Here is a 22,500-nt window from a genome sequence, read left to right on the forward strand (position 1 = left end):
GTGATACAGAGTGATACTAGTGAAACAGAGTGATACAGAGTGATACTAGTGAAACAGTGAAACAGAGTGATACTAGTGAAACAGAGTGATACTAGTGATACTAGTGAAACAGTGATACAGAGTGATACTAGTGAAACAGAGTGATACTAGTGAAACAGTGAAACAGAGTGATACAGAGTGATACTAGTGAAACAGTGAAACAGAGTGATACTAGTGAAACAGAGTGATACTAGTGATACTAGTGAAACAGTGAAACAGAGTGATACTAGTGAAACAGAGTGATACTAGTGATACTAGTGAAACAGTGATACTAGTGAAACAGAGTGATACAAACAGTGATGGTAGGTGTGTGACCTGAGTGTGTGAGATGAACAGTCGGTAACGTGTTTCCTGTCCACGTGCACCGGGTGGATGACGGTGACAGAAGTACGCCTCCGACCTCACGTAGGCCACTTGGGTTTGTCCGCGCGCTTTGTGATTCACATCCGCCGCTCGCGCTCATCAGGATCAAAGCGATGCATGTTGCACGTGAACGTTTCTGAGGAAGGACCTTCATCATCATCATCATCCGTTAAACTGAGAGGCGGTGAACGGAAGTCCTCGCGCTCAGAGAACTTGTTGATGATGAAATCAGCTGTGATGAAATGAACCGTCACAGGCTGTCAGAGGATGCGATGTGTTAGTGAGACAGACCGACAGACAGACCGACAGACAGACAGACCGACAGACAGACCGACAGACAGACCGACCGACAGACAGACAGACAGACCGACAGACAGACAGACAGACCGACCGACAGACAGACAGACCGACAGACAGACAGACAGACCGACAGACAGACCGACAGACAGACCGACCGACAGACAGACCGATAGACAGACAGACAGACCGACAGACAGACAGACAGACAGACCGACAGACAGACAGACCGACAGACAGACAGACAGACAGACAGACCGACAGACAGACAGACAGACAGACAGACAGACCGACTGACAGACAGACAGACCGACTGTGTACGTGCGACGGGCTGCATCCCTGAAGCTGATGATGTCATGACAGCAGCGTCATTTCCACACACGGTGACGGTTAAATGTCTGATGAATATTCTTAAGATTATAAACTGTCATTGTATACATAATAATGGTCTCAATGTTCATATATATACACTTATATATATATATATATATATGTATATGTATATATACATGTATATGTGTGTATGTACATATATATGTATGTAATAATAATAATGAGTAATAAGAGTGATATGAGTGATATGAAGTGATATGAAGTGATATGAGTGATATGAAGTGATATGAGTGATATGAAGTGATATGAGTGATATGAAGTGATATGAGTGATATGAGTGATATGAAGTGATATGAGTGATATGAGTGATATGATGTGATATGAGTGATATGAAGTGATATGAAGTGATATGAGTGATATGAGTGATATGAGTGATATGATGTGATATGAGTGATATGACGTGATACGAAGTGATATGAGTGATATGAGTGATATGAAGTGATATGAAGTGATATGAGTGATATGAAGTGATATGAGTGATATGAAGTGATATGAAGTGATATGAAGTGATATGAGTGATATGAAGTGATATGAGTGATATGAAGTGATATGAGTGATATGAAGTGATATGAAGTGATATGAAGTGATATGAAGTGATATGAAGTGATATGAAGTGATATGAGTGATATGATGTGATATGAGTGATATGAGTGATATGAAGTGATATGAGTGATATGAGTGATATGAAGTGATATGAAGTGATATGAAGTGATATGAAGTGATATGAGTGATATGAGTGATATGAAGTGATATGAAGTGATATGAGTGATATGAAGTGATATGAAGTGATATGAAGTGATATGAGTGATATGAAGTGATATGAAGTGATATGAAGTGATATGAAGTGATATGAAGTGATATGAAGTGATATGAGTGATATGAAGTGATATGAGTGATATGAGTGATATGAAGTGATATGAAGTGATATGAAGTGATATGAAGTGATATGAGTGATATGAGTGATATGAAGTGATATGAAGTGATATGAGTGATATGAAGTGATATGAAGTGATATGAGTGATATGAGTGATATGATGTGATATGAGTGATATGACGTGATACGAAGTGATATGAGTGATATGAGTGATATGAAGTGATATGAGTGATATGAGTGATATGATGTGATATGAGTGATATGAAGTGATATGAAGTAATATGAGTGATATGAAGTGATATGAGTGATATGAGTGATATGAAGTGATATGAAGTGATATGAGTGATATGAAGTGATATGAAGTGATATGAGTGATATGAGTGATATGAAGTGATATGAAGTGATATGAGTGATATGAAGTGATATGAAGTGATATGAGTGATATGAGTGATATGATGTGATATGAGTGATATGACGTGATACGAAGTGATATGAGTGATATGAGTGATATGATGTGATATGAGTGATATGAGTGATATGAAGTGATATGAAGTGATATGAAGTGATATGATGTGATATGAGTGATATGATGTGATATGAGTGATATGAGTGATATGAAGTGATATGAAGTGATATGAAGTAATATGAGTGATATGAGTGATATGAAGTGATATGAGTGATATGAGTGATATGAAGTGATATGAAGTGATATGAAGTGATATGAAGTGATATGAAGTGATATGAAGTGATATGAGTGATATGATGTGATATGAGTGATATGACGTGATACGAAGTGATATGAGTGATATGAAGTGATATGAGTGATATGATGTGATATGAGTGATATGAGTGATATGAAGTGATATGAGTGATATGAGTGATATGATGTGATATGAAGTAATATGAGTGATATGAGTGATATGAAGTGATATGAGTGATATGGAGTGATATGAAGTGATATGAAGTGATATGAGTGATATGAAGTGATATGAGTGATATGAAGTGATATGATGTGATATGAGTGATATGAGTGATATGATGTGATATGAGTGATATGAAGTGATATGAAGTGATATGAGTGATATGAGTGATATGATGTGATATGAGTGATATGAAGTAATATGAGTGATATGAGTGATATGAAGTAATATGAGTGATATGAGTGATATGAAGTGATATGAGTGATATGAGTGATATGAAGTGATATGAGTGATATGAAGTGATATGAAGTGATATGAGTGATATGAAGTGATATGAGTGATATGAAGTGATATGATGTGATATGAGTGATATGAAGTGATATGAAGTAATATGAGTGATATGAAGTGATATGAAGTGATATGAGTGATATGAGTGATATGAGTGATATGAAGTGATATAAGTGATATGAAGTGATATGAGTGATATGAAGTGATATGAGTGATATGAAGTGATGTGAGTGATATGAAGTGATATGAAGTGATATGAGTGATATGAAGTGATATGATGTGATATGAGTGATATGAAGTGATATGAAGTGATATGAAGTGATATGAGTGATATGAAGTGATATGAAGTGATATGAGTGATATGATGTGATATGAGTGATATGAAGTGATATGACTGATATGAAGTGATATGAAGTAATATGAGTGATATGAAGTGATATGAGTGATATGAGTGATATGAGTGACATGAAGTGATATGATGTGATATGAGTGATATGATGTGATATGAGTGATATGAAGTGATGTGATATGATATGAATTGATATGAGTGATATGAAGTGATATGAATTGATATGAAGTGATATGAGTGATATGAAGTGATATGAGTGATATGAAGTGATATGAGTGATATGAAGTGATATGAGTGATATGAAGTGATGTGATATGATATGAAGTGATATGAGTGATATGAAGTGATATGAATTGATGTGATATGAAGTGATATGAGTGATATGATGTGATATGAGTGATATGAAGTGACATGAGTGATATGAAGTGATGTGATATGATATGAAGTGATATGAAGTGATATGAAGTGATATGAAGTGATATGAAGTGATATGAGTGATATGAAGTGATATGAGTGATATGAGTGATATGAAGTGATATGAAGTGATATGAGTGATATGAAGTGATATGAGTGATATGAAGTGATATGAAGTGATATGAGTGATATGAAGTGATATGAAGTGATATGAGTGATATGAGTGATATGAGTGATATGAAGTGATATGAGTGATATGAAGTGATATGAGTGATATGAAGTGATATGAGTGATATGAGTGATATGATGTGATGGATGATCTACAGAGTTTCCTCCTCAATCTGCAGCTCTGCTCACATTCACTCTCACTGCTGGACAGGAGACAACAGACAGGTGGACAGGAGACAGCAGACAGGTGGACAGGAGACAGCAGACAGGTGGACAGACAGGTGGACAGAGACACCAGACAGCAGTGTTGTTCTGTAACTGATGGATGTTGGTATGAACAGGGACGTGAATATCTGTCCACATGCTGGGATGTTTATGAGAGATGGAGGAGATCCCAGCAGAGCCGTGAAGGGAGATGTTGTGGTGTTGGTTCATGCTGCAGGTCACCAGAACGTCTCAGTATGTTTATCAGATGCAACACAAGCTGTGAACGGGCGCCAGCAGAGTGTCGACAGGCTGCACAGATAAAGAGAGTGGACGCAGCTAACAGGCCTTTCATGGCTCTGTGTAATTATAGATTATAGTGTTGAGGAACAATGTTATTACAGACAAGCTGTGACATCACTATAAAATCACCGACCACCTCACTGCCCCCTGCTGACCAGTCACGGTCTTTTCAGTCACTTTTTTTACTTGGAACTCGAGTTATTTTCCAGTAACTACCTGATTTTAAGATGAAACTATTAAAACGTAACATCATGTTGGTTATATATTACACACCTCACTGAAATGATAAAAGGAATAAAGAGATTGTTTTGTAATTTCATCAGAGCGTTTGATCGGACGTTATTCCTCCAGAAATCTTGATTTTATTCCATAGATTACAGATATAACTCAAATTACTGTAACAACATTGAGAATGTTGACTATTGAAATCAAATTTGAGACTGATTTAAAGAATGAAAGATACTTGTAAATACTGTAAAATATGATGTGCTGGATATAAATAAAATCATTATCAGCTAATAATTATTATATATATTTAGGCAGCTCACATCCTCAATTTATTGTTGTTGATGCATTTAAACTAGAAGTTGACTCATTAATGATTCCTTCACCGATCTCGTGAATATTATAATCTGATATTATAAACTACTGATAAAGACCTGAATGACCATAAATTTACTGTGAAAAATATAAATGCAACACTTTTGTTTTCGCTCCCATTCTTCATGAAATCCTTAAAAATCCGTGTCAATGAGACGTCACTTGACAAAATAATCCATCCAGCGACAGGTGAAGCTCATCAACATGCTGATTAACCAGCAGGATGACTGGACAGGTGAGCGTCACAATAAAAGGCCACTAAAATATCAGTTAACACACTTATTCTCAAAGGTTTTTGCCTCCCAGAGTGTCCGATCTTCATGTATTATTACTGTAACTACGAAGTCACTCTAGAGACGCCCCCTAGTGGCAGCTGTGGCTCAGATGCTGACATGCCCTTGGGCAAGTCACTGAAGCCCAAGTTGTTCCCAGAGGCCGCTGAGCAGTGAAGGGAGGCGACCTGTAAAGCTGCTGTCTGTAACACTGATAACACAGACAGACAACAGCTTTTACTCAAGATGAGCACAGCAGTATCGGTCAGAGCAGAAGCAGCTGCAAACATACAGGTGAGGGTCAAAAACCAGGCAGTTACAAAAACTGTCAGCAGAACTAAAGGACATAAAGAAGCATGAGAACGTACACAGAGAACCACTGAGAGAACAAACAGACAGAAACATGCGTTCAGGGCGGAGCCAGCTCATCACACCAGGAAGTTACGACACCAGAGGGCGAGTCACCACAATAACACAGGATGTGAAGAAACACAAAACAGACGGATGTCAGGGGAGGTTGGGACACTCAAAGGTTCACCAAACACTTCACCAAACACTTCACCAAACACTTCATCAAACACTTCACCAAACACTTCATCAAACACTTCATCAAACACTTCATCAAACACTTCATCAAACACTTCACCAAACACTTCATCAAACACTTCACCAAACACTTCACCAAACACTTCATCAAACACTTCACCAAACACTTCACCAAACACTTCATCAAACACTTCATCAAACACTTCACCAAACACTTCACCAAACACTTCATCAAACACTTCACCAAACACTTCATCAAACACTTCATCAAACACTTCACCAAACACTTCACCAAACACTTCATCAAACACTTCATCAAACACTTCATCAAACACTTCATCAAACACTTCACCAAACACTTCATCAAACACTTCACCAAACACTTCACCAAACACTTCATCAAACACTTCATCAAACACTTCATCAAACACTTCACCAAACACTTCACCAAACACTTCATCAAACACTTCACCAAACACTTCATCAAACACTTCATCAAACACTTCACCAAACACTTCACCAAACACTTCATCAAACACTTCATCAAACACTTCATCAAACACTTCATCAAACACTTCACCAAACACTTCATCAAACACTTCACCAAACACTTCACCAAACACTTCACCAAACACTTCATCAAACACTTCATCAAACACTTCATCAAACACTTCACCAAACACTTCATCAAACACTTCACCAAACACTTCACCAAACACTTCATCAAACACTTCATCAAACACTTCATCAAACACTTCACCAAACACTTCATCAAACACTTCACCAAACACTTCACCAAACACTTCACCAAACACTTCATCAAACACTTCACCAAACACTTCACCAAACACTTCATCAAACACTTCATCAAACACTTCACCAAACACTTCACCAAACACTTCATCAAACACTTCACCAAACACTTAATCAAACACTTCATCAAACACTTCACCAAACACTTCACCAAACACTTCATCAAACACTTCATCAAACACTTCATCAAACACTTCATCAAACACTTCACCAAACACTTCATCAAACACTTCACCAAACACTTCACCAAACACTTCATCAAACACTTCATCAAACACTTCATCAAACACTTCACCAAACACTTCACCAAACACTTCATCAAACACTTCATCAAACACTTCACCAAACACTTCACCAAACACTTCACCAAACACTTCATCAAACACTTCATCAAACACTTCACCAAATACTTCACCAAACACTTCACCAAACACTTCATCAAACACTTCATCAAACACTTCACCAAATACTTCACCAGACAAAACTCCACAACAGAAGTTCCTGCGTGATGTTGTATTTCAGATGGAGTCAACAGGACAGTTAGATTCACCATCCACGTGCCTTTCATCTGACAAACGATCCCTCTGTGTGTGTGTGTGCATGAGGAATGTAAGGTTTTATTTTAGTATCGGTGGTGGTCGGGGCTCCTCACGGAGCAGTTGAGGGAGGAGGGGTCCTCTGGGAGGGAGACCTGAGGTGGAGGTGCCATGTTGACCTCCCCGTGACCTTCTGCTTGTACGTTCCATTAATTAGCTCACATGTTTGTGGTTTGGATGAAGGTGACTCACTAGAACCAGTGGAGAGGACGAGCTGATTGGTTGGCAGCTTATCTTCAGTTTGGACAGGTGGTCTCCTCCAGAGGACAGGTAGAGACAGACGGGGTCAGGCACAGGTGGCCACATGTTGTACTAGTGTTCCAGATGTTGTACTTGTGTTCCAGATGTTGTACTTGTGTTCCAGATGTTGTACTAGTGTTCCAGATGTTGTACATGTGTTCCAGATGTTGTACATGTGTTCCAGATGTTGTACTTCCCTCAGTACACCAACATATAATACTCTTCCGTGTCAGGACTCTTAGTAATTTAGTTTTAACAGAGTAGTGTTGTTTCAAATCACGCTGACAGGAAATGACCTCATCATGTGAACACATCAGCCTCCAAAATATCTGCAGCTTTAATTATTTTACCCAGAAATCAACATGTTTTTGTGTCCTCTGTTTAACACTCAATGAACACACTGATTCTTCTGTCCAGCAGCAGCAGTGGAAAAGAACCACTTTGGGCCTGGTTTACTAAAATCTCAAATAAAGCTCCTAAATTGCGTGTTCCTTCCAAAAGTTAGAAAACAAACGTCGCACCCTTTTTGCAGGTGATTAACTGAGTGATTGCGTCATTGATATCAGGTGTAAATCTCTGTATTTAAATGAGGGTTTGCGTGTTAAAGTGATTCCAGCTATTAAAAAACAGAACGACCACAAAAAGAAAAGGAAATCTGGTCCCACTGAAATTAAGAAATATAAAAATAACAAGAACAAAACACTTTATAGGAGATTATCAGCAAGAAAGTAAAAACTGTAGGAAAAACAAAAAGGTGAAAAAAAGGCTTCATAATAAAACATGGTCAAATAAAAGAGGAGGACGGTGGATGAGATCCTCTAACAGACACTGATCAGCAGGTCCAGATCTTTCTGTGATGAGCAGCTGATGTTTCATGGAGTTCCTGGAGGTCTCGTGAACCTGATGAAGCTACCTGTGAATTCTGCAGGACTCATTCAGGATGTGACAGCTCACCTGACCCACCACTAATGAACATACGTAGTTTACTCTGATAAGGTCTGACTGGTCCAGCAGGATAACAGACCTCCATGTGAGTGATTGACACCACAGATTAAAGTCGGTGTTTTTGACCCGTGTTCACAGCACTGACCTCTGCACTGCACCCGGAGCATCATGGGAGGAGCGGCGGTGGACGACGGGGCCCCTGCGGTGAAGGCCCCGGACGGCGGCTGGGGTTGGGCGGTGTTGGCGGGATGCTTCGTCATCACCGGCTTCTCCTACGCGTTCCCCAAAGCCATCAGCGTCTTCTTCAAGGAGCTGATGAAGGACTTTGACGTCGGCTACAGCGACATCGCCTGGATCTCCTCCATCCTGCTGGCCATGCTGTACGGGACAGGTACGCTTCGTCGTTGGCGTCGCACCTTACGGCCGACCGACGGATCCTGACGTTGTGTTCCTCAGGTCCGCTGTGCAGCGTGATGGTGAACCGCTTCGGCTGCCGGCCGGTGATGATGGTCGGAGGGCTCTTCGCCTCGCTGGGGATGATTCTGGCTTCCTTCGCCACAAATATCATTCACATCTACCTCTGTGCAGGAGTCATCACAGGTAGAGGCACTGCAACACCACGTCCACAACAAGACACAAACACCTGAGGGACAGCAGCTCTGTCTTCAGGTTCAGAGGTTCACAAGTAATAAAAACAGGTTGTAGTCGTTAACTGCCTGAAGACTTCTAACCTGTCGCAAACTGAAGGCAGGTTCACTTCAACCAAAGTACATTTGTTAGAAGTGAACGGATGTGAGTTGAAAGAATAAACCCAGCAGGTCTGTCTGTGCTCCAGGTGAGGAGGAGGACCAGGTGGTTGCTCAGTGTTTTGTGTCCGTCCCCAGGTCTCGGTCTGGCCCTGAACTTCCAGCCGTCTCTGATCATGCTGAATCGTTACTTCAGCGAGAAGCGTCCTCTGGCTAACGGCCTGGCGGCGGCCGGCAGCCCGGTGGCCCTGTGCTGCCTGTCCCCGCTGGGACAGATCCTCCTGGCCCACTACGGCTGGAGGGGGGGCTTCCTCATCCTGGGAGGGATGCTGCTCAACTGCTGTGCCTGCGGTGCCCTCATGAGGCCGCTGTTGCCTCCTAAGAAGCCCCAGGAGGAGGAGAGCGCTCCCCTGGCCGCAGACGAACCCCCGGTGAAGAGGAAGCTGCTGGACTTCAGCGTGTTCAAGGACCGAGGTTTCCTCATCTACACCGTCGCGGCGTCCGTCATGGTCCTCGGTCTGTTCGTGCCCCCCGTGTTTGTGGTGAACTACGCCAAAGGCCTCGGCAACGAAGACACCAAGTCGGCGCTGCTGCTCACGGTCCTGGGCTTCGTGGACATGTTCGCCCGGCCTGCGTCAGGATTACTAGCTGGGACGAAGTGGATGCGGCCCAGAAGCGTCTACCTGTTCAGCTTCGCCATGCTCTTCAACGGCTGCGCCGACCTCATCGGCTCTCAGGTACGTGGTTTCTACGGCGACGCCCGCCTCGCAAACCTCCTACCGTCATGAAGACACAACAGTGACGATCTGTCGCATCTCCTCGCAGGCGAAGGACTACACGGGTCTGGTGGTCTTCTGCATCTTCTTCGGTATGTCGTACGGCATGGTGGGGGCGCTGCAGTTCGAGGTGCTCATGACGATCGTCGGGACGGAGAAGTTCTCCAGCGCCATCGGCCTGGTGCTGCTGATGGAGGCCGTGGCCGTGCTGGTTGGACCTCCGGGAGCAGGTGAGATGAACTTCTTGTTCCTGAGCATCCAAACAAAGCTGCATTTGGCAACAAGAGGCTCTGACCATGTTACAGACCTGCAGCACTGTCCCGCCTCCTGCTGGGCGTCGACCTCAGGCTCGTTTAAACCAATCGGCGTGCGGCAGGAACACGGAGTCCTTTTTAAACCGTTTTTTAATGAAACTGTTTTCCGGTCAACGAGAGGTGAAAAACGTTCAACTCGTCTCCGTAACCAGCCGTCCAATCACAGCGAAGGAGAGGCTGAGCGAACGCTGATACGAGCGGCGTGGCCGGACCAGAACCCAGAGGACCCGATGGAGCTGGAGGCTCGTAGTTTCAGGTCCCAGTCCAACATCAGGTGTCGGTGTGGCTCCACAGGGAGCCGGTTCACTTACTGGGCGTAGACCTGCCGTTAGCCGATAACCAATCAGCACTGACCACCTGAAACCTCCACTGACGCTGGTTGCTGATTGGTCCGTTCTTCAGAACTGAGCAAACCCTCAGTTTGTTCTGCAGGACGTCAATAATTAAAGATCTGGTTCCATTTATCATTTAGTCACTTAATCTGTTTACTAAACACTGATGTGATGAGAAGCACCAACCATACTGATTGATTGACTGACTGATTGACTGACTGACTGATTGACTGACTGACTGACTGACTGACTGACTGACTGATTGACAGTTTGATTGACTGACTGATTGACTGATTGATTGACTGACTGATTGACTGATTGATTACCTGATTGATTGATTGACTGTCTGATTGTCAGATTGATTGACTGATTGATTGATTGATTGACAGATTGATTGACAGAGCGATTGACTGACTGATTGATTGACTGATCGATTGACTGATTGATTGATTGATTGATTGACTGACTGACTAACTGGTTGATTGACTGACTGATTGACTGACTGATTACCTGATTGATTGACTGACTGATTGATTGACTGATTAACTGATTGATTGACTGATTGATTGATTGACTGACTGATTGATTGACATACTGATTGCCAGATTGATTGACTGACTGATTGACAGATTGATTGACTGATTGATTGATTGGCTGATTGACTGACTGATTGCCTGATTGACTGACTGACTGATTGACTGACTGATTGATTGACTGGCTGATTGATTGACTGGCTGATTGATTGATTGACTGATTGATTGACTGACTAACTGACTGATTGACTGACTGATTAACTGACTGATTACCTGATTGATTGACTGACTGACTGATTGACTGATTAACTGATTGATTGACTGACTGACTGATTGGCCGACTGATTGATTGACTGACTGATTGACTGACTGATTGATTGACTGACTGATTGACTGACTGATTGACTGACTGACTGATTGATTGACTGACTGATTGACTGACTGATTGATGTTCCTGCCCTCTCCACCAGGTCGCCTCCTGGACGCCACCAAACAGAACATGCACGTGTTCCTGCTGGCCGGCTGTGAGGTCACACTGTCGGCCTTCATCATCGCCCTGGGCAACTACTTCTGCATCAGCAGGAAACAGGAAGACCCAGAGGCCAAGATGGAGATGGCAGTGACTGCTGCGGAGAGGGAGGGGCTAAACGGCGGGGCGGCGGGGGGCGAGGAGGATGACGAAGATGAAGAGCCGAAGGGAAAAGCCAATGGGAAAGTGTGTGCTCCTAATGGGGGGGAAGACGTGGAGACGGAGAAGGAGGACAGCGAGACGTCGCTGTGAGGACGCTCGATGAGACGACTGTGGGCCGATGAAGACGTAGCAGAGAGGGGAGGAGCCACGAGGAGAGACGGACCCGGTTCCGCCTGAACCGGTTCTGATCCAACATGTAGATCGGACTGTAACTGTTGTCCTGTCCTTCTGGTATTAATGTCCCACTGTCCCCACACAGCGGTCCAGTCAGACCCGACCGTTGGAGAACTTCTGGTTCTGTCTCATTTTAGAAACTGATTCTTCTACGTCCAGCGACGATGACTCCAATGAATCCGACTACGAGCCGTGAAAAGGTTCGCTGACTGATATTTTCCAGAGCTGTCACTCACATGTCTGCTCAGGTTGTCATGGAGACGGATTTACTTGTCATTGTTTTTGTAACTTAATCTGCTGTTTGTAAGTGCGACAGTCATTCGATGCCCTCCGTTCCCTCAGGACTGAGCAGCTGTTGGAACCTCCCATTAGCAGAACTTGTGTTTATATATTAAATCCAGATTAAATCCAGATTTCCTCCCAACAGGACCAGAATATTCAGACTGATGGTTGAAGCTCAAAGATGAAGCTTTATCTCTGCTCTATTTATTGCATCTATTTATTGGCACGTCTGCAGCAGGACAGCTTACATTCAAAAACTGGTTGTAAAAACGCTGCAGCCGAATTCTGCACGCCACTTTATTAGGTACACCGAGCCCATACAGGCAGACCGGTTTTAATCTTCAGAACCGCATTAACTCTTTGTGACAGAAACAGTCCTCACAGATGTTGGTCCATCCTGACATGACAGCGTCACACAGCTGCTGCACATCTGCAGGCAGCACTGTCACGATGAGGATCTCCTAATGCACCACATCCTGAAGGTGATCCACTGGATCACATCTGAGTCCAGTGGATCCGTGTCATGGTCCAGAAAGCAGTACGAGCTGATATGAGCCGAGAGTAGCTACGAGGAGATGGTACACTGAGGTTCTGAAGGGTTGGAGGTGATCAGCATCGACACTCGGGCTGTGGTGGTTAAAGGATGATCAGCTGGAACCACCGACTGTTTCTAAAAGTGTTCGTAGCTTCAAGTCTGTAAAATGGTTCTGATCCAGAAGTGTCTTCAGCTGCAATACCAGCGAGTGCCACTAGAGGTCGGCTCCAAAAAGCCTCCGGCTCCATAGACTCCCATTCAACTTCTCTCATCAAATCCAAAGTGAATAAAATGTGTCCATCAGTTATCTCGGTGTTGTTAGCTAAAGTCACTCCTTCTTATTAGTTTTCTGGAGGTCCATCTGAAAATAATCCCTCATTCATTAGAAAAGAAGATTCAAGAAGACATGTTTTTGGGGGCGTGTCTGTTTGATTGACAGGCCTGTGGTGCAGTCAGGTTACAGCTGTCGGTGGGCGGGACGTAGTATCATCAGGTTTCCAATCAGATCGGTCAGATCCACCTCTGGCTCCTCCCCCAGCTCGTCCAAATATGGTCACTTCCTGCTCCAAACCGCTCCGAACTAGCAAAGATGGTGACGGACAGAATCTGAACTGGAGGATTCATAATGTTCACAAACCAACGATGACATCACTGATGGATGATGACATCACTGCTGGATGATGACATCACTGCTGGATGATGACAGCAGCAGTCTCTGGTTCAGTTATTAATGTTACACACGCACAGTGAAGGAGAGACTCACCTTTGCCGTTAAGTTGGACTCAACAATCGCCCTCCATCTTCTAAAACCGTCTCCTCGTACAGAGCTGATGAGCAGCAGGTCTTCATCTTCATCTTCCAGATCAGTAGATGGACCATCTGCTCGGTGCTTCGCTCTAATGACTGTTAGACTGAGGATCTGCTGACTCTTTTATTTTGAAGGAACTCCACTCAGAACTTTCTGACTGTAGTTTTCTCTTCATGTTTCTGCTGTTTAAACCATCTCATCTCTCAGAGACCGTTTTACTTGCAAAGCTCCAAAGTCTGGAAGCAACATGTTCTTCATCATCCTCCTCCTCCTTCTGATTTTATTGGTGGACCGCCACCTACTGTACAGGAGTGTGTCGAATCAAGGCAATAGTGTCAGAATTGTTTTAAATGATGATAATAAAAATAAAAACAATAACGGAAACCTAAATCCTACGACTTAATCCTGTTTATCGTGTTCTTCTCCTGTTGTGAAGGATGAAAGTCACATATTTGATCTACTCTTATCCTTCTCAGTTTGGACCAGTTTGGCCCTTCTCCTTTGACCTCTGACCTCCACACTGACGGTTTGAACTTCATCAGCCCCTGCTCCTGCCACCTGATTGGCTGCTTAGACATTCACCTTTATGAGCAGTTGAACAGGTGTACCTAACAATGTGGCGGCGAGTGAGTTTACTACTTCACCCATTTAAAGAACTCTTGTTGCAGTGAGTGTGTGTGTGTGTGTGTGTGTGTGTGTGTGTGTGTGTGTGTGTGTGCGTGCGAGTGTGTGTGTGTGTGTGTGTGTGTGTGCGAGTGTGTGTGCGAGTGTGTGTGTGTGTGTGCGAGTGTGTGTGTGCGAGTGTGTGTGTGTGTGTGTGTGTGTGTGTGAGTGTGTGTGTGTGTCTGTGCGTGTATGTCTCTGTGTGTGTGCGTGCGTGTGTGTCTGTGTGTGTGCGAGTGTGTGCGAGTGTGTGTGTGTGTGTCTGTGCGTGTGCGTGCGTGTGTGTGGTTGTATATGTCTCTGTGTGTGTGGTTGTGTATGTCTGTGTGTGTGGTTGTATATGTCTCTGTGTGTGTGGTTGTGTATGTCTCTGTGTGTGTGGTTGTGTATGTCTGTGTGTGTGGTTGTGTATGTCTGTGTGTGTGGTTGTGTATGTCTGTGTGTGTGGTTGTGTATGTCTGTGTGTGTGGTTGTGTATGTCTCTGTGTGTGTGGTTGTGTATGTCTGTGTGTGTGGTTGTGTATGTCTGTGTGTGTGGTTGTGTATGTCTGTGTGTGTGGTTGTGTATGTCTGTGTGTGTGGTTGTGTATGTCTGTGTGTGTGTGGTTGTATATGTCTGTGTGTGTGTGGTTGTATATGTCTGTGTGTGTGTGGTTGTGTATGTCTGTGTGTGTGTGGTTGTATATGTCTGTGTGTGTGTGGTTGTGTATGTCTGTGTGTGTGGTTGTATATGTCTGTGTGTGTGTGGTTGTGTATGTCTGTGTGTGTGTGGTTGTGTATGTCTGTGTGTGTGTGGTTGTGTATGTCTGTGTGTGTGGTTGTATATGTCTGTGTGTGTGGTTGTGTATGTCTCTGTGTGTGGTTGTGTATGTCTGTGTGTGTGTGGTTGTATATGTCTGTGTGTGTGTGGTTGTGTATGTCTGTGTGTGTGTGGTTGTGTATGTGTGTGGTTGTGTATGTCTGTGTGTGTGTGGTTGTGTATGTCTGTGTGTGTGTGGTTGTGTATGTCTGTGTGTGTGTGGTTGTATATGTCTGTGTGTGTGTGGTTGTGTATGTCTGTGTGTGTGTGGTTGTGTATGTGTGTGGTTGTGTATGTCTGTGTGTGTGTGGTTGTGTATGTCTGTGTGTGTGTGGTTGTATATGTCTGTGTGTGTGTGGTTGTGTATGTCTGTGTGTGTGTGGTTGTGTATGTCTCTGTGTGTGTGTGCGTGTGTGCGTGTGCGTGTGTGCGTGTGTGTGTCACCTGAATGAACCTGAAGGGTTGAACACTGTTTGAACGCTCCATCAAGTGAGGTCATCTTTAAATGACATCAGACAGAAATCTACCCAGCATGCATTGCAGAGTGATCCATTCCCTTCAGACCTACCTCATCTTCCACATCCTGATGAAGTGAAAGGAGAGTCTCTGATTCGCCCTCTGAACATGAGCCCTGAGTGAGTCAGTGATGGACTCTGATGAAGAGCAGCTGAGGAAGACCGGAGACTAACTGGTCTCTGACGTGGTCCAGAACAGGATGTGTGTTTCTGGGACTTCCTGTTCAGGCTGACAGCAGCTTCCCGACTCCTCCTCCCGTCCAGGAACAGAGTCCGTTATTGTCCCGTTCCACCGAGTGCTGTGGATTAAATACTTCATACGGTGGACAAACAGTGAATAAAACGGAGCTGCAGCGCCACCTGCTGCTCTCTCAGTGAAACACATTCATATCAAATCAGAACAACAAGCTACAAGTGATTCATTTATTTACAGTTTAAGTACACAAATACAGTGGCAAGTAGAAATGTGAGAAAGTAAACCTTGCTGATCTGATAGTTTACATAATTCAATAAAGTGTAGAGCGGCTGACCGGAAAAGGTCAAGGGTCAAAATCAGAATTTAGAGGGTGAACAGCAGGTCGATAGTGATGAAGCCCGACAGGCTGCTGGAGGAGCCGAGCTGAACCAGTTCAAGAGGATTCACAAAGAGCACGAGGCTCTCAGAGTCTGCAGGATCTCTGAGCATCTTTCACATTCACTGCATCACACCTGCTGACTGCATCACACCTGCTGACTGCATCACACCTGCTGACTGCATCACACCTGCTGACTGCATCACACCTGCTGACTGCATCACACCTGCTGACTGCATCACACCTGCTGACACCCACAGAGCACTCAACAGAAAACATTTACAGATCAAATATTACACGATTCACAGCTTCAAAATAACAAAGAAGAAAAGAAAAATGTTAGAGGTGTCGTCCTGAACCCAACACGAGAACCAGAGGGGGACCACCAGAACGTGGAGGGGACCAAGAGGGACCACCAGAACGTGGAGGGGACCAAGAGGGACCACCAGAACGTGGAGGGGACCAACAGGGACCACCAGAACGTGGAGGGGACCAACAGGGACCACCAGAACGTGGAGGGGACCAAGAGGGACCACCAGAACGTGGAGGGGACCAACAGGGACCACCAGAACGTGGAGGGGACCAAGAGGGACCACCAGAACGTGGAGGGGACCAACAGGGACCACCAGAACGTGGAGGGGACCAACAGGGACCACCAGAACGTGGAGGGGACCAAGAGGGACCACCAGAACATGGAAGGGACCAACAGGGACCACCAGAACGTGGAAGGGACCAGGAGAGACCAGCAGAACGTGGAGGGGACCAAGAGAGACCACCAGAACGTGGAAGGGACCAGGAGAGACCACCAGAACATGGAGGGGACCAGGAGAGACCACCAGTACATGGAGGGGACCAAGAGGGACCAGAGGGGGACCAGGAGAGACCACCAGAACATGGAGGGGACCAGAAGAGACCACCAGAATGTGGAGGGGACCAAGAGAGACCACCAGAACGTGGAGGGGACCAAGAGGGACCATAGGGGGACCAGGAGAGACCACCAGAACGTGGAGGGGGCCAAGAGAGACCACCAGAACGTGGAGGGGACCAAGAGAGACCACCAGAACGTGGAGGGGACCAGGAGAGACCACCAGAACATGGAGGGGACCAAGAGAGACCACCAGAACGTGGAGAGGACCTGGAGAGACTAGCAGAACGTGGAGAGGACCTGGAGAGACTAGCAGAACGTGGAGGGGACTAAGAGGGACCAGAGGGGGACCAGGAGAGACCACCAGAACGTGGAGGGGACCAGGAGAGACCACCAGAACATGGAGGGGACCAAGAGAGACCACCAGAACGTGGAGGGGACCAGGAGAGACCACCAAAACGTGGAGGGGACCAAGAGAGACCACCAGAACGTGGAGGGGACCAGGAGAGACCACCAGAACGTGGAGGGGACCAGGAGAGACCAGAGGGGGACCAGGAGAGACCACCAGAACATGGAGGGGACCAAGAGAGACCACCAGAACGTGGAGGGGACCAGGAGAGACCACCAAAACGTGGAGGGGACCAACTGAGACCACCAGAACGTGGAGGGGACCAGGAGAGACCACCAGAACGTGGAGGGGACCAAGAGAGACCACCAGAACGTGGAGGGGACCAGGAGAGACCAGCAGAACGTGGAGGGGACCAGGAGGGACCAGGAGAGACCACCAGAACGTGGAGGGGACCAGGAGGGACCACTAGAACGTGGAGGGGTCCAGGAGGGACCACCAGAACGTGGAGGGGACCAGGAGGGACCACCAGAACGTGGAGGGGACCAGGAGGGACCAGGAGGGACCACCAGAACGTGGAAGGGACCACCACAGCAGGAGCCTTTAGTAGAGACTCACCTCTAACACATGCAAAGATCTGCTGTCTTTTTGTTTCATACACACGGCTGCAGAGTTCATAAAGAGTAAAAACAGCAAAATTGACTGATGAGGAGACGCAAAGGAAAATTGTAAATACCTAAAATAAAAAAAGAGTAAAGAAACACCTGGAATCTGCCTGTACAAGGATCTAAAAGGAGAAGCTGCTTGTTCAACCTGACTGCAGTGACAGTGGAGATGTTGGGTCATCATCGAGGAGCGTCTCCAGAAGAGGGAGGAGCCGGCGGTCTTCACTGTCGGATCATCAGACGCTCAGTGTCCTCAAAACAATAACAAACTGGACGATCCGCAGTCCCCCAGAAGGGGGTGCGTGAGGTGGGTGCAAATGTCTCCTGAAAAGTGACTAGAAAACGGTCCTGCAGTCCAACTCTTTAATGTTTGAGGAGGTCAGACCAAAACACAGAAACAGGAAGAGACAGAGGACACGGGTCTGAGAGCAGGTGGACCGGGTCACAAGCTGGAGGAGAACAAAGGAAGGTGGTGGTGGTGGTCAGATCGCTTCTGAGTTAACAGGGCTCGGTCTGCCAGGTTGCATTGTGGGAGCTCATCGAGGAGCGAGTAGATGGAGACCAGCCGGCGGGACACCAGACACCATCTACAGGAAACACACAACAGGAAGCAGGAAGTCAGAACAACAACAGGGGATGGTTCAGCTGTCCATCAGAGCTGGAGCTGCTGCAGCAACACGCTAAAGACTTTCAGTCACATACGAGGAAGAACCAGAGTCACAGACTCACCTCAGCTTCTGCAGAGGAAACTGCAGGGTCAGACTGACAGCTGATTAGCACCAATAATCTGATATAATAATTATAATAATGATCTGATACTCTCTTCACTAGTTAGACGGTGAATTCAGAGAAAACCTGCTCCGTCAGAAGGACTCACACCAACCGGCAAGAAGGGTGTAAAGCTGGATGATCAGATCAGAGCTGTGAAGCTGCTGCAGGAACATCAGTGATAAACCAGTCACACAGTAACATCCCATCAGGTCGGTAAACAGCCTCCGATTCAAGCACTCTAACTTCATCCCATAAGAAGGCTGGCAGGAAAAAACAAGCAGACCATCTTCATTTGGACCCACTAACAGGGGTCCTGTCACCGCCGTCACATCCTGAACCCATTTACAGGTTCTACGTTCTGACCCAGATGTATCGCTGAAGAGATGAATGAAGAATTAAAGTTGTCATTTCAATACACTGCATGACAGACGTGTAACAACAAACCACAGACTGGATAGAAACGTGTTCGTAGCCTCAGGTCTGAAACATGAGGCGTCTGTTTGATTGACAGGCCTGTGGTGCAGTCAGGTTACAGCTATCGGTGGGCGGGACGTAGTATCGTCAGGTTTCCGATCAGATCGGTCAGATCCACCTCTGGCTCCTCCCCCAGCTCGTCCAAATATGGTCACTTCCTGCTTCAAACCGCTCCGAACTAGTAAAATGGTGACGGACAGAATCCGAACTGGAGGATTCATAACGTTCACAAACCAACGATGACATCACTGATGGATGATGACATCACTGATGGTTGATGACATCATTGATGGTTGATGACATCACTGCTGGTTGATGGTTGTGACAGACTGACGAACAGTTCTCTCTTGTTAATAACCAGAGGAGCCCACACTGCAGTGTTTCTTAATGTGAAACAGAAACTCTTCTCCACACAGGTGATACATACAAATACAAATACATATCCACACAGAACATACTGAACATTTCTGTGTATTGAAACAAACACAGAGGAGCAGAAGACCTTCAGTTTGACAGATCAGATGCAGCTCTCTGATCTATTTACAGTTCTTCCAACTAGTCAACCCGAAGACAGCTGAACTCCTGGGACATTTCTACTTCCTGCTGTGAGCAACTGCTGACATGCTTTCAGCCATAAGGAAGAGTGCGAGGCAGACAGGGTTCGGATCATGCAGGTGTTGAGTGTAACGGTGGACTGCACCAAGCAGGGCTGCAGGACAAGCAGCAAGGCACAGAGCGGTTTGAAGGGGCAGTACGTGGACCCGGGTAGGCAATGGGGGGGATTACAGTGTTAGGCCATGATGCACTGCGATGCATTATCCACTCCAGTTCTCAGAGGACCGCTCCCTCCTGCTCAGCAGCATCACGTCACTATGACGACGATGGAGACAGACTGAGCAGTGACCTCCTGTAGTTCTCTCTTTGTGCCCCTTTTCTTTTTGTTGAGATAAACCTGGTCTGAAGGGACACGTTGAGCTGGACTCAGCCCCCTGCAGAACTGGAGTGTGGACGCATGCATCCCTGGTACTTTATGGACAGGACTCACCCAGCGTTGCCTCCGTCACACAAGGACGTGGCGAGCGTCTACTTGGCGTGATGCTCGTAGGGAATGCTATTCTGAGGTTGGGGGAAGGGAGAGAGAAGGCCCAATATGTCAGAACCCACATCCTGCAGCAACACCACAACACAAGCTTCCTGCCTGGCCTGGGGTCACTTTAAATCATTCAAGTACACTGTGGGGTCTCCTCTCTGCTCAGGACACGCTGGACGTGTCTCCGGGAAGTCTTGTACCTGAGAGGTGGACATGCGGGACGTGTCCTGCCGTCCTGTCAGGTCTGAGGACGACACGTTGACCGGAGCGCCGCGGTGCAGCCGCATGCTGACCTTCCGCTCACGCTCCATACCGGACACCTGTCGGGGGGACGTGTTGGCTGCAGGTCGGAGACAAAAAGACTTTATTAAATACAGAACAAAATAAGAAGTGAAATCAGGGAACTGGTGGAGCCTGACAGTGTTTCATGTTTCCATCACAAAGCCTGAAGATCCTCTAGATCAAATAATTCGACGCATGATCGTCAGACAAAATCTCCTGTAAATCAGTGAAGTTGACTCTGATGGTTTTCTGTCTGTACGAGGACGTGAGCAGACAGATGGACAGAGACGGAGGCTGGACTGAACTGACCTGTGTGTGAGGTGGGTGTCAGCGGGGTGGGCGGAGCTCCGTCCTGGGTTACTCGAGGTCGTCCCGATGCAGCAGGTATTCCTCTAGCTCCGGGGTTCCTGCCGTGCCTCAGCCTGTCCTCGCGGTCCCGGCGCTCCCTCTCTGCCTCCTCCGCTGCACGGTTGGCCCCCTGCGGTCAACAGGAAGTCATCAGGAGGAGGACCTGGCTCAGAGCGCTGCAGCGAGGCTCCTGATTGGTTACTTTGAGTGTGAGCACATGTCACCTCTCCAAGCATCCTGTTCAACTACATCCTCATAAAGAAAAAGTCAATTGTAATCTGACAATAAAAGCACTTTTATGTTCTGAACTTAAAGAACTCAAAGTTTGTTAAAGTTACTAAAAACTTCACAGAACAGACAGTTGGAGGAGTTATTGTGTTGATTCAGCAGAGCTTCTTCCCGCAGACTTTATTAACTTTAAATAATTACAAGCTCCCATAACCTGTGCAGAGATGCTGAATTTGCATTAAATATTACGATCATGAGATGATGGCTTCCTGGAAGGACGATCTGGTTCAAAGACTGCAGGTCAAACTGCAGCGGAGCATTTAACACTTCGGACTTTCTGGTAAATACTCACAAACTTGAGCATGTTCCAGTCGAAGACGTAGTCGTAGGAGAAGCCCTGTCGGTGGAACAGGTTCCTGAACAGCTGCCTCAGGTACGAGTAGTCGGGCTTGTCGTCGAAGCGCAGCGAGCGGCAGAAGTTCAGGTAGGTGGCGAACTCGGCTGAGACAGAGGAAGAGAGAAGATGAGGGAGTGACTTCATCCATATCCGTCTGCATGAATGGATGAACTCCTGTCAGAACATGTGACACTCACAGGGGTAGCCTTTACAGAGCACCTCAATGGGGGTGGACATCTTCTTCTCACTGATGCGTTCGTACTTCTGCCTCTTGGTGGCGGCCTTCAGGCCCTGCCAGGGGAGGGAGCCCAGGTTGAAGTACATGAGGACGTAGCCGAGAGACTCCAGGTCGTCACGCCTCGACTGCTCTGTGGAGGACAGCACACGGAGAGTGATCCGACACCAACGCTAACTGCCTCCTGGTACATGCAGTAACACATCCTGTCCAGCAGGTGCGTGTTCCTACCGATGCCCAGGTGTGTGTTGATGGAGGCGTAGCGAGCCGTTCCCGTCAGGTTCTTGTTCTCACGGTACGGGATGTGCTGGTGTGTGCGGGCGTCGCGGTATTTCTTGGCCAGGCCGAAGTCGATGATGTAGACCAGGTTGCCCTTTTTGCCGAGTCCCATCAGGAAGTTATCGGGCTTCACGTCTCTGTGGATGAAGTTCTTGG

The 22,500-nt window shown here is 46.1% G+C and overlaps 2 protein-coding genes across 4 annotated transcripts in view; one reads left to right on the forward strand and one right to left on the reverse strand.

The window, feature by feature from the left end:
• slc16a3b (solute carrier family 16 member 3b) overlaps positions 1-14,200 on the forward strand; it is a 14,827-nt gene extending 627 nt beyond the window's left edge. Inside the window, exons 2-6 of the mRNA XM_069168515.1 lie at positions 8,763-9,015; positions 9,081-9,224; positions 9,509-10,107; positions 10,196-10,376; positions 11,796-14,200. Coding sequence (XP_069024616.1) covers positions 8,793-9,015; positions 9,081-9,224; positions 9,509-10,107; positions 10,196-10,376; positions 11,796-12,106 — 1,458 coding nt within the window. The 5' untranslated portion in view covers positions 8,763-8,792 and the 3' untranslated portion in view covers positions 12,107-14,200. The remainder of the gene's footprint in view (positions 1-8,762; positions 9,016-9,080; positions 9,225-9,508; positions 10,108-10,195; positions 10,377-11,795) is intronic.
• A 2,001-nt stretch (positions 14,201-16,201) lies between these two features.
• The window catches only part of csnk1db (casein kinase 1, delta b), a 16,167-nt gene continuing 9,868 nt past the window's right edge, over positions 16,202-22,500 (reverse strand). Inside the window, exons 4-10 of one of the 3 annotated variants that reach the window (XM_069168506.1) lie at positions 22,297-22,500; positions 22,028-22,198; positions 21,786-21,934; positions 21,167-21,335; positions 20,776-20,915; positions 20,531-20,596; positions 16,202-18,827 (exon numbers count right to left, since the gene is read on the reverse strand). The exon at positions 22,297-22,500 is cut by the window's right edge and continues 25 nt beyond it. In XM_069168506.1, coding sequence (XP_069024607.1) covers positions 20,546-20,596; positions 20,776-20,915; positions 21,167-21,335; positions 21,786-21,934; positions 22,028-22,198; positions 22,297-22,500 — 884 coding nt within the window. In that variant the 3' untranslated portion in view covers positions 16,202-18,827; positions 20,531-20,545. Of the gene's footprint in view, positions 18,828-20,530; positions 20,602-20,775; positions 20,916-21,166; positions 21,336-21,785; positions 21,935-22,027; positions 22,199-22,296 lie in introns of all 3 variants that reach the window. The other 2 variants (XM_069168508.1, XM_069168507.1) reach the window with 2 other exon arrangements.

Source organism: Embiotoca jacksoni, unplaced genomic scaffold, assembly GCF_022577435.1.
Source record: "Embiotoca jacksoni isolate LCO1_2020_lvr unplaced genomic scaffold, fEmbJac1.0.p SCAF_40, whole genome shotgun sequence".
NCBI classification, from domain to species: Eukaryota; Metazoa; Chordata; class Actinopteri; family Embiotocidae; genus Embiotoca; species Embiotoca jacksoni.